At 49.7% G+C, this 12,974-nt stretch overlaps 1 protein-coding gene across 1 annotated transcript in view; it reads left to right on the top strand.

The window, feature by feature from the left end:
• Positions 1 to 9,545, top strand: part of Snx9 (sorting nexin 9) — a 78,915-nt gene extending 69,370 nt beyond the window's left edge. The window contains exons 15-18 of the mRNA XM_021149409.3: positions 819 to 908; positions 1,956 to 2,070; positions 2,961 to 3,052; positions 8,259 to 9,545. Of these exons, the coding sequence (XP_021005068.1) occupies positions 819 to 908; positions 1,956 to 2,070; positions 2,961 to 3,052; positions 8,259 to 8,306 (345 nt within the window). The 3' untranslated portion in view covers positions 8,307 to 9,545. The remainder of the gene's footprint in view (positions 1 to 818; positions 909 to 1,955; positions 2,071 to 2,960; positions 3,053 to 8,258) is intronic.
• Positions 9,546 to 12,974: the final 3,429 nt, after the last annotated feature.

The following is a 12,974-nucleotide window of genomic DNA, read 5'->3' as shown; positions in this document are numbered from 1 at the left end:
GGAGGCAGAGGCAGGCGGATTTCTGAGTTCGAGGCCAGCCTGGTCTACAGAGTGAGTTCCAGGACAGCTAGGGCTACACAGAGAAACCCTGTCTCGAAAAACCAAAAAAAAGAATCTAAGTGTGTGTGTGTGTGTGTGTGTGTGTGTGTGAGGGGGTGGCCTGTGGCTCAGTGGTATTTGGCCTAGATTGCTATTCATATCTGTAAGGCTCAGATTTTGATCCCAGCACCGTCCAAAAAGGAGGGTAGGGAATGGATTTGAAGTGAGTTGGCCGCAGTGCCTCTGACCCACTCTCAGCCAGAGGCTAGAGTGACGAGGAGCCCTGGCATAGCCCTTGCGCTGCCACCTGCCCTCTCTAGCTTGCTTTCCTCATCTGTGAGGCACCTTGGATGAGCTTCAGGAGTGTAGGCAGTATTTTTTATTGTCTATTAAAATATAGACATTAAACGGTAACATTTTTGCTTGTTATAATTTTATTGATTAAGAATGGCCCTGGACACATATGTAGCAGAGGGCTGCCATCTCTGGCCTCAGTGGGAGAGGATGCACCTAATCCTGCAGAGACTTGACACCCCAGGGTGGGGGCATAGATGGACACGATGGCACATACCCTTAATCCCAGCCCCCAGGAGCCAGAGGCACGCAGATGTATGTGGGTTCAAAACCAGCCAGACCCTGTGTAGTGAGAGCATTTCAGTAAAGAAGCAGCACTCAGCCCTCTGTCACACAGGAGGATGTGGGCATCACTGCTCATTAGTTTCTTCTCTTTAATTTTCTAAATCCTCCACTGGTAACAGCCAGCCTGTGTCTCGTTATAGCCAAAGAAGGACCTCCACTTCCTGATGGAGTGCAACCATGAGTACAAAGGCTTTCTCGGCTGCTTCCCGGACATCATCGGTGCCCACAAGGTAAGTCACCGTGCTTTCGGGGACTCCCAGACACACAGCATTGCCGAGCCGCCGTTGATTAGATCCTACGTGTATCCACGAGAAAAGACACTAGCTCGATGTGGTGGTGCATGCCTGTAATCCCAGCAGTGAGTTTGAGGCCAGCCTGGTCTACAAATAAGTTCCAAGCCAGACAGGACTACACAGTGAGACCCTGTGTCAAAAAAGAAAATGAAGGCATAGTAAACTAAGTCCCAGCATAAAGTTGTAAAACTAAACTGAAAAGTTAGTTGGTAGATCTTGATGATTAGTGCTGGCTAACATTTGCTCTCAGAGTCTCTGTGGTACGCTAGTGTGGCGAGGAGCCCTTGGATTCGTTAGGAAAAGCTCGGCAAAGGGCTGGGCTGGGTCTCAGCAGCGCTCCATGAGGAATCATGAAGGAGCAGCACAAACCATCTTTGTGTAATTCAGACAACTTCATATGAAACTCAGGAGGTTGGCTCATCAGAACTTGAGCAGCAGAGTTGGAGGTTCAGGCGTGGAGCCTCGTTTACACATCCCAGTGGAGCTGTCTTTGCAGAGGGACATAAGTACTGAGTGGTGTCTGGAGCTGGGTGAGGACCAGCGGCAGTGTTTACAGCTGCTTCCATCCAGAATGAGAGTACAGGACCCAGGGCCTCTCACAAACAACAAAGGGAAGCCCTGCAGTCTGCACAGCCAAGCCCGGCTCGTAAATGACACAGCAGAGAGGACACGTGCCCCTGAGACAGCTCATGTGCCTTTCTGACCTCTCATCCCTTCTCCTCTGGGTACTCTTGACACCAACAGTGCAGAATCTCACGTGGACAGCGTTGTGTTTGTTTCTCTTATCACAGTGTGTGGCACTGCACATTCTAGCTTTATTGCAGATTCCAGGAGCATCAGCCTTCGGGCTTCGGAGGGACTTGGAGGGAGTTGGCCTGGGATGTTCTGCTCTGTACCACAGAGTGTCAGCATTGTATCTTCAGCTAATGACTACTGCTCCTTGCTTTGTCTTCTTAAATACTGTTCCATTTATGTATTTTCCAGGGAGCAATAGAAAAAGTGAAAGAGAGTGATAAGCTGGTTGCAACTAGTAAAATCACCCCCCAAGACAAGCAGACCATGGTGAAGAGAGTCGGCACCATGTCTTACGCTCTGCAAGGTAAGAGAAAGGGTGGCGAGTAACTGGGAAGAGCTGTTCCCAGCTCCCAGCGTTAAACCTGCTTGCTGGTAGAAATCCAAGTGTTGAGTCCCAGTGAAATTCAAAGCTAATTTAAAATGTCTATCTGCTTCTAGGTAGCGTTTTATTTTACAGATGAACTTGGGATAGCTGTGGGTGATTACATCCATACATCATTACTTCTAAGCGACACACTCTGCTAACAGCCTTTAATATCACACTGTTGTATTCAATTCCAAAGTCCAGAGCTGGTGGGATGGCTCAGTGGTTAAGAACACTGGCTGCTCTTCCAGAGGTCCTGAGTTCAATTCCTAGCAACCTCATGGTGGCTCACAACCATCTGTAAAGGAATCTGATGCCCTCTTCTGGCATGCAGGCGTGCATACAAACAGAGCACTTCTACAATTTTAAAAAAATGCATAAATTAGTACATTTAGTACAGCTTCTAGAGGTCTGTGAACTCTGTGGTCTGGGACCATGGAATCTAAAGGAGGCTTGTGGGTATCACTTAGACATAATTTAGTTAGAAAGAAAACAGCTGATTTCTAGAGGTGTGCATGTGTCAGAGAAAAGAACAGCAATGCCGTCTCTGTGTCTGGTGAAGGCTGGCAGACATGGGCCTGGGCAAACTGAGGCTGTCAGTGGAATTCAGCATGCTAGTCAGTGACAGCCATCCATTACTAGACAGTGGCACTTGCTGCAGGGGTCAGCCGGTGTTTCTAGGCTCTTGGTAGACTTGGGCTGAGAACTGGTGCCTCTTAGAAGCAGCCAGATGAAGTCCTGCTGATGAGGAGTCTTAGGCAAGCAGAGAAATGTCATGTTGTTAGTTGAAGTTGTGCTGGGAACTAATCCCTGTGATAATTCTGTTGTAGCTGAGATGAATCACTTTCACAGTAACCGGATCTATGATTACAACAGTGTCATCCGCCTCTACCTGGAGCAGCAAGTGCAGTTCTATGAAACAGTGAGTGTCCCCTCCCAACACCCCCATGCACATGTGTGAGGGCAGTGAGTGTCCCCTCCCAACACCCCCCATGCGCATGTGTGAGGGCAGTGAGTGTCCCCTCCCAACACCCCCCATGCGCATGTGTGAGGGCAGTGAGTGTCCCCTCCCAACACCCCCCATGCGCATGTGTGAGGGCAGTGAGTGTCCCCTCCCAACACCCCCCATGCGCATGTGTGAGGGCAGTGAGTGTCCCCTCCCAACATCCCCCATGCGCATGTGTGAGGGCAGTGAGTGTCCTCTCCCAACACCCCCCATGCGCATGTGTGAGGGCAGTGAGTGTCTCCTCCCAACACCCCCCATGCACATGTGTGAGGGGAGTGAGTGTCCCCTCCCAACACCCCCCATGCACATGTGTGAGGGGAGTGAGTGTCCCCTCCCAACACCCCCCATGCGCATGTGTGAGGGCAGTGAGTGTCCCCTCCCAACACCCCCCCATGCGCATGTGTGAGGGGAGGGCCTTCATGCCTAGTGCCCTTGACTAGACAGATCCCCCCCATGCACATGTATGAGAGGAGGGGGCTTCATGCCTAGTGCCCTTGACTAGACAGATCCCCCCATGCACATGTGTGAGGGGAGGGCTTCATGCCTAGTGCCCTTGACTTGACAGATCCCCCCATGCACATGTATGTGAGGGGAGGGCTTCATGCCTAGTGCCCTTGACTAGACAGATCCCCCCCATGCACATGTGTGAGGGGAGGGGCTTCATGCCTAGTGCCCTTGACTAGACAGATCCCCCCATGCACATGTGTGAGGGGAGGGCTTCATGCCTAGTGCCCTTGACTAGACAGATCCCCCCATGCACATGTGTGAGGGGAGGGGGCTTCATGCCTAGTGCCCTTGACTAGACAGATCCCCCCATGCACATGTATGAGGGGAGGGGCTTCATGCCTAGTGCCCTTGACTAGACAGATCCCCCCATGCACATATGTGAGGGGAGGGGCTTCATGCCTAGTGCCCTTGACTAGACAGATCCCCTCCATGCACATGTGTGAGGGGAGGGGGCTTCATGCCTAGTGCCCTTGACTAGACAGATCCCCCCATGCACATGTATGAGGGGAGGGGCTTCATGCCTAGTGCCCTTGACTAGACAGATCCCCCCATGCACATAATGTGAGGGGAGGGCTTCATGCCTAGTGCCCTTGACTAGACAGATCCCCCCATGCACATGTGTGAGGGGAGGGCTTCATGCCTAGTGCCCTTGACTAGACAGATCCCCCCCCATGCACATGTATGAGGGGAGGGGCTTCATGCCTAGTGCCCTTGACTAGACAGATCCCCCCATGCACATGTATGAGAGGAGGGGGCTTCATGCCTAGTGCCCTTGACTAGACAGATCCCCCCATGCACATGTGTGAGGGGAGGCCTTCATGCCTAGTGCCCTTGACTAGACAGATCCCCCCCCATGCACATGTGTGAGGGGAGGGGGCTTCATGCCTAGTGCCCTTGACTAGACAGATCCCCCCCATGCACATGTGTGAGGGGAGGGCTTCATGCCTAGTGCCCTTGACTAGACAGATCCCCCCATGCACATGTGTGAGGGGAGGGCTTCATGCCTAGTGCCCTACACTAGACAGATCCCCCCCATGCACATGTGTGAGGGGAGGGGGCTTCATGCCTAGTGCCCTTGACTAGACAGATTCCCCCCACGCACATGTGTGAGGGGAGGGGCTTCATGCCTAGTGCCCTTGACTAGACAGATCCCCCCCATGCACATGTGTGAGGGGAGGGCTTCATGCCTAGTGCCCTTGACTAGACAGATCCCCCCCATGCACATGTGTGAGGGGAGGGCTTCATGCCTAGTGCCCTACACTAGACAGATCCCCCCCACGCACATGTGTGAGGGGAGGGGGCTTCATGCCTAGTGCCCTTGACTAGACAGATTCCCCCCACGCACATGTGTGAGGGGAGGGGCTTCATGCCTAGTGCCCTTGACTAGACAGATCCCCCATGCACATGTATGAGGGGAGGGCTTCATGCCTAGTGCCCTTGACTAGACAGATCCCCCCCATGCACATGTGTGAGGGGAGGGCTTCATGCCTAGTGCCCTACACTAGACAGATCCCCCCCACGCACATGTGTGAGGGGAGGGGGCTTCATGCCTAGTGCCCTTGACTAGACAGATTCCCCCCACGCACATGTGTGAGGGGAGGGGCTTCATGCCTAGTGCCCTTGACTAGACAGATCCCCCATGCACATGTATGAGGGGAGGGCTTCATGCCTAGTGCCCTTGACTAGACAGATCCCCCCACGCACATGTGTGAGGGGAGGGGGCTTCATGCCTAGTGCCCTTGACTAGACAGATCCCCCCATGCACATGTATGAGGGGAGGGCTTCATGCCTAGTGCCCTTGACTAGACAGATCCCCCCACGCACATGTGTGAGGGGAGGGGGCTTCATGCCTAGTGCCCTTGACTAGACAGATTCCCCCATGCACATGTATGAGGGGAGGGCTTCATGCCTAGTGCCCTTGACTAGACAGATTCCCCCCACGCACATGTGTGAGGGGAGGGGGCTTCATGCCTAGTGCCCTTGACTAGACAGATCCCCCCATGCACATGTGTGAGGGGAGGGCTTCATGCCTAGTGCCCTTGACTAGACAGATCCCCCCCCATGCACATGTGTGAGGGGAGGCCTTCATGCCTAGTGCCCTTGACTAGACAGATCCCCCCATGCACATGTATGAGGGGAGGGCTTCATGCCTAGTGCCCTTGACTAGACAGATCCCCCCATACACATGTGTGAGGGGAGGGCTTCATGCCTAGTGCCCTTGACTAGACAGATCCCCCCACGCACATGTGTGAGGGGAGGGGGCTTCATGCCTAGTGCCCTTGACTAGACAGATCCCCCCCCATGCACATGTGTGAGGGGAGGGCTTCATGCCTAGTGCCCTTGACTAGACAGATCCCCCCATGCACATGTGTGAGGGGAGGGGCTTCATGCCTAGTACCCTTGACTAGACAGATCCCCCCCCATGCACATGTGTGAGGGGAGGGCTTCATGCCTAGTGCCCTTGACTAGACAGATCCCCCCATGCACATGTGTGAGGGGAGGGCTTCATGCCTAGTGCCCTTGACTAGACAGATCCCCCCCATGCACATGTGTGAGGGGAGGGGGCTTCATGCCTAGTGCCCTTGACTAGACAGATCCCCCCACGCACATGTGTGAGGGGAGGGGGGTTCTGGCCTAGTGCCCTTGACTAGATAGACTTGGTCAGTTATAATCTTTACTCCTGAGTGATAAACCGAAGGGGCTTACATTTTGAACAGAGTTTAGTGGTTTGATTTTTTTTTTTTAAATCTTTTAAAATTCCATCTGAGGAATATTGGATCAAAAAAGCTTTCCTGGGCCTGGAGAGACAGCGTAGTGCTAAAGAACTCCTGCTGTTGTCACAGAAAACCCAGGCTCAGTTTCTGTCAATCACACTATGGCTCACAGTCATCTATAACTCCAGCTCCAGGGATCTCATGCCCTCTTTTGACCTCTGCGGGCACCAACCACACACATGCCACATACACAAACTTCCAGGCAGAGGAGCTGCAGAGAACAGAAAGTGAATCGGTGCAATCTTGGAAATGTTTAGCTTTACTTTGAAGAGCAGACATTGGTTCCTAGTTTTGAAGCCTTGAGCAGTCCTGACTGTGTGACTTCTTTCTTTCTGAGCCTTTCCACACACAGGGACAGTGCCAGAGGATTGAGGTCACCCTGCTAACCCACAAGTTGTGTCGTCTTCAGTTAGAGAAATAACCAAAGGCAGTCAATGCTTGTGACCCAGGTTTTACAGTTACCAAAGGAGTCTCTTCAGGAAAACCAAAATAGCACAATGTTTTAACATTGTCATTCAGCGAACCGTAAGGAAAACATAGATCCTCCCTTCCTCTGCCTTGTGCTGCTTTCCTTCGCTACACACTTCCACACTTCTCGTCGGTGTGCTTAAACTCAGGCCCTGCAGGGCAGCACAGAGGAACAGTGAGCACTTGCCATAGCCTTGGTGCTCAGCCTGCCATTGCCTCCATGCACTCAGAGATACAGGCTGGGCCTCAGCACACATCTCTGCATGTGTCGCTTTTGCGTTGTACTCTGGCAAAGCCACCTTGTGAGTTCTGGCAAAAGCTGCCGACACACAGTTCACAATTACACACAAGGTACATGTGTTTACATTTAAAACACATGTACCTGATGTGTGGGGATGGACTCACTCCGGAGCACTCTCTGTCACAATGGCTGTCTGTGTCCTCTGACTTTCCTGTCAGTCACTGCTGGGCTTGGCCCCTCGTGTTAGACATAGTGGGTTACATGTGTCTCTGAGAAAACGTTGGGCCGGGCGTGGTGGCGCACGCCTTTAATCCCAGCACTCAGGAGGCAGAGGCAGGCGGATTTCTGAGTTCGAGGCCAGCCTGGTCTACAAAGTGAGCTCCAGGACAGCCAGGGCTACACAGAGAAACCCTGTCTCGAAAAGCAAAAAAAAAAAAAAAAAAAAGTTGGAAAGGTAGCTCTCAAGGTGCTCATACTGTGGATTTATTAATTATCAAGCCCACACATGCTATAATTTTTGTAATTCAACACAGAAAACCATGTGCTTTGTCACTGTCATCTTAGAGCAAATATCCATGAAATTATTAACACTTACATTTCTGTACATGGAGCAAACATGTATGAGTATCTACTGTATACTTGCACCTACTTCAAATGTTTAAGGTCCCATGATGAATAAGGAACCTGAGCCTCTAAGGGTATCTTATGGGAGGGTAGGCACATAGCAGATTCATAGTGCACCCTGGGCTGTCAGAGATGCGAACTCCACGTACCCGCTACCTCCACAACAGGGAGTCTTGAGTGTTCATACTTGTCTAGAAAAGAAGGGGACTCTGTGCACTTGCTTTCTGGGGAAGGAGCTAGTCTGAAAATGTAGCCCCCCCCACACACACTCCAGGCACGGCCTGGCCTTGGACCTGCCTGGGCAGCTGGAGACAGGAGCAGGGCTCCTCATACACTGTGGACCATTGAGAGCCAACAGCACAGGGTCCCAGTGGCTGTAGAGGAGACTAACAGACCAGCTAAAGGGTTTGATAAGGTTATGTTTAACTGGGAAGAGGGCGGATGGAACACTGTTCAGTTGTAATATCTCGGGATGGAAATGGCTCAACTGTTCTGTTTTTTTCACCAGATCGCAGAAAAGCTGAGGCAGGCCCTCGGCCGCTTCCCGGTTATGTAGACCAGAATGGAACACAAGAGAACTCCGAAGTGCTTCATTTGCCTGGGGCAATGCAATTCAATGCCCCCCCCCCCCCGCCCCCAATCATAAGAGAGAGAAAAGGAAGAAAACCAAAAAGAAAGAAGTTGACAAACCCTGTTTTGGTCGTTGGCCACCTAAGTGCGCTGTTGCCTAGGATGGCCTTTCTTGTTCATTTCAGCCTCTTAGTTACCCAGTGAAAATGTCTATTTTTGGAAAATACTTAAATTTATCAAGATTTTGAATGAAGAAATAGGGGTTCCTCCTCCTGGTATTTTACATAGAGTCGTAATTTATGCATCACCTATGATCTTCCGGTTCTTACCCAATGTCAGATAATTAATACTAATTGCTTTCTTAAAATATGAAAAATGGCAGAATAAAAATATCTCTTTGTATATTTTTATAACTCTTTCAGTCCTTTGGGGATCGTTGTCTGTTTGGGGGAGTCTGTACCCCTCACTGGCACAGCTACAGTTAAATGCTCCCGGGATAGGGAAATAACCCAGGTTGGTTCCCTGTGCTGAGGTAAATTCAGCATTCTTTGCACGCCCTCCTAGCTCAGAGCACAGGTGGAAGCTCCCACCCTCGCACGCACACACGCACGCACGCACGCTCTCCATCCCTCAGCGGCTGAGAGGAGAAGTGCTGTGGCCTGGTTTGGAGCAGCAGGCTGGTCAGCATTCTCTCAGAAGCAGAGTTCAGCGCCTGTTCCCTCCCAGAGACTGGGAAAGTTAAGGACTAAAGTGAGGGAGGACATGCAGTAGCAAGCTGGTGACAAGCAGAGAATGGCTGACTGTGACTGTGTCCCGGCCTTCATGTCCAGAGAGCACAGAGCGCACGCCATCTCCTCCCTGCAGACAGTGGTCCCCTTCCACAGTTGCCTTATGATGTGACCCTCTGCTGCCACTTTCCTGACCTGACATATTATAGAGATGGGAAGTCTGGGCCAACAGAAATGAATGAAACCAAAAATAAGTAGCTGAGAAAATCCAATGAGTGTGAGCATGACAACTTCCTGTCCTTGACATCAGGGCTTTGTTAATGTTTTCTAAGTCATTTTCCCTACCTGATTTTTCTTTTATACAATTCCATAGAACAGTGTTTATGATACAGCCATTTAATATATGTACAAATTGTAAAGAACATGTATAAATATTTTACATAAATGTAAGAGCATGTAGAAGCCAATATATAAATAAATTGTTTTTAAAAACTGTACAGCAGATTCCCAAAGTATGTTTTCAGAATACTTTTTGGCACTTTGTGTGATCAAGGTTTTATTGTTGTGAACTCCTATCCAGCTGCCAGAAGTGGTCCCGGTAATGAACTTTTCTCTAAAACACCTTCCCCTAATGTTACTAGCTTTGGTTTCTGAGCTCTGTTACCAATCCTGCAAGCACGCCAGGAGCTCTTGCCACAGACTGTTGACTGCCCTCCTCCCAGATGTCCCGAGGAGGAAAGAGCCAGGCAAGTGGAAAAGAGAGGTTAAGAGTTAATGAGAAGAGTCAAGACGCACTGGTAGCTGCCTTACAACTGGGGGGGTTGGATCTGATGTGAAAGTCAGATACAGTCCAGTGGAGGCTGCCATTGGGGGGAGGGGACAGTCCAGTGGAGGCTGCCATGGTTGGGGGGACAGTCCAATGGAGACTGTCATAGGGGACAGGTCCTATTTTTTTGTCTTGATGCTTGACTTTTAATTGCTTAAATCAACTTCAGACACCACAGAACTACAGTAATACAGGAACTTTAAAAAATCTTGGCAGGCGCTTGAGAGATGGCTCAGCTGCTAAGAGCACTGGCTGCTCTTCCAGAGGTCCCAGGTCTGGTTGTCAATACCCACGGGGCAGCTCAGAAATATCTGTAACTCCATTTCCAGGGGGGTATAACGCCCTCTTCTGGCCTCTGAGGGCCTTGCATGTGTATGTGGCACACAGACATACTGCATGCTGGCAGACACATTCACATAAAGTCTTTTTTTATTTTAAGTACTAATGCTGACTATGTCAACGTCATTTACTTTTTGAAAATGAGATGACTAAATAGTGGCCAAATACTGAAAAAATAATTTTTAGATTTACTTCATGTGCATGAGTGTCTGTACCTGTCTGGTGCCCAGGGAGACAGAGGAGGGATATCAGATCCCCTGGAGTTGGAGTTAAAGTGGTTGTTAGCTACTGTGTGGGTGCTGGGAGCTGAACCTGGGTCCTCTAAAAGAGCAATAAGAACCACCTGTCACCTACTCGTGCTTGTGATTTAGAAACCCGGTGTGTGCCAGAATTGACAATGAGAGCTGATTTAACAGCTTGTTCAGCCTCACATTTTAAGTGAGTTAAATATGGATCCTCAAGGTGAACTAGTTTACCATTCAGTGTTTGAAATCATCGCAGCCTCCACGTCAAACTAAAGTCACAGCGAGCCCAAATTAAGGCAAATGATCTCATGCATGTTGATATATTGGCTAAACACAGTCCTGAGAATATCAAAACTACATAGTTTTGTTTTGCATTTGATGTAAGAATGTGAAAATACCAAGTTTCTGAGAAAATAATGTCTTGGTATATTTGCTACTCCCGTTTTAGTCACTAAAGGATTCTTGCCATGTTTCAGCTGGAATGCATAGAGCTGAGGTCTGATGGTCACCTTAGAGGAAACGCAGGCCACATCTCCTCCCTAGACTTCTCTAGGTCCTGTCTCCCAGAAACAATATCTCTTCGAGATCATATCTTCTGCCATGCAGTGGCGGAGCACACCTTAATCCCAGCACTCAGAAGGCAAAGGCAGGAGGATTTCTGAGTTTGAGGCTGATGTGGTTCACAGAACAAGTTCCGGGATGACCAGGGCTACACAGAGAAGCCCTGTCTTGAAAAACCAATAATAATAATAATAATAATAATAATTATTATTATTATTATTATTATTATTATATGACACCTTATTCATGGCAGTGCCTAAATTTGTGAACTGTTTTCTAGAATAAAGTATACCAAGAGTAAAACTGGAACCAGAGCATGGATGAGTACCTTCATTCAGAGAATGGAAGCCACATTCATCAGACACTGATGTATTCGTTTCTGAGATACAAGGCACATTAGTTGATGCTGCCCTCTCTTGTAATAAAAAGCATCAGAGATTTGATGAAGTATTATTATTACTTAAGCATTCATTTTCTTTGGTAGTGATTACAGACTTGGGACCTGGTTGACAGGATTTTTTGTTTTGAGACAGGGTTTTTGTGTGTGTGTGTGTGTGTTTAGCCCTGGCTGTCCTGAAACCCATTCTATAGGCCAGGCTAACCTCAAACACAAAGATCTGCCTGCTTCTGCCTCCCTGTGTGCTGGGATTAAAGGCGTGCACCACCTCCATCCATCCTTGCTCTGTGCTGTAAACCTGTCATGTATGCCAATTTGCTATTCTCCATAGCCTTCCCTATGCCATATTAATTGTAGAATAACGCTCTGGCCACACGTTGAATACACAGACACTAATAGGAGATGATACGCAAAGGGTTTGTGCGTGATTTCCTGTTATCCAACCCCAGGGATATGCAAAAGAAATCTCTGAATAATAATTCTTTCAAATCAAAATGAGGGACAGTTTCCTTGAGATTACAATTTATATTACAGCTGCCTTCAGAGGGGTTTTTAAGTAACAAATTCTTTTCATTTTAAAATGAGTATTTTTAAGTGTGGCCCATATCCTGGAGGCCAAAAAAGGGGTATTGATAAAGGACAAAAGTTGTAGGAAATTATTCAGGTGTTTGCTGTATACATTTCCCTCATGGGAAATGGATTTGTTCTGGATTTTTAAAGACAGCATCAACCCCCCTAATACTTTTCCTTAGAGTGTCTTCTCTTCTCTAGTCTTGTGACAGCACAAGAGCTGAAGGAAAGCCCTGGAAGGGGATGGATGGGTCAGCATCCCTTTAGCCCTCAAAGGTGGCCTTGGTCAGCCAGTACTTTAGTAGTTGCCAAGGCACCCAGGAGCCCCTCGCAAGGCGCAGGGCCTCCTGCGGGAAGGGAGAGGGTCCTTTTGCAGGCAGCTCACCCGACCCTATGGCATGGTCTGCGTGCAGCTGTGTGTGAGGGTCTAGGAAAGAAGGACGGGCAAGGAGAGAACGAAAGGCAGAAGTAGCCGCAGCCATCTCTTCATGGCGTTCAGTCTCAACGCTAAGGCTTTGAGCAGGCTGAACAAGAACTCCTGCAGCAACCGGACGAGAAGCGGCGGGCGAGGCGGCTGGGCTGTGGGCGGGGTTTAGGTCAAAGTGGGGCGGGGCCATATTTTTTTTTAGGCAGGGGGCGGAGCGATGAGCCTACGGGGCGGGGCTACGGGACAGGCTAGGGGCCCCGCTGGGAGCTTTAGGCCTGGGACAGGTAAATCCGAGGGGCGGAGTTTGTGGGCGGAGACTGAACTCCCGGCTGGCTTGAGTCACTGCGGGCGTAGGTTGGCTGTTGACCCACCAGCTGTCAAGCAAGACACGGTTGCTTAAAGCAACTATCCCTACAAACCCTGACCTAGGGAAATTTTCTAGAACAGAGCTCTGGGCGTTGAGAATGAAACCTAAACAAGCACGTCTCTAGGGCGTGTTTGAGGAAGCCAGGGTCTCTAAAAAACGCGGTCCTGTTTCTGGAGACCAGCGTTGACCTTCTT

This window comes from Mus caroli, unplaced genomic scaffold (assembly GCF_978045245.1).
Source record: "Mus caroli unplaced genomic scaffold, Mus_caroli_1 scaffold_18, whole genome shotgun sequence".
In the NCBI taxonomy this organism is placed as follows: domain Eukaryota; kingdom Metazoa; phylum Chordata; class Mammalia; order Rodentia; family Muridae; genus Mus; species Mus caroli.
This window is presented reverse-complemented; position numbering and strand designations above follow the sequence as displayed.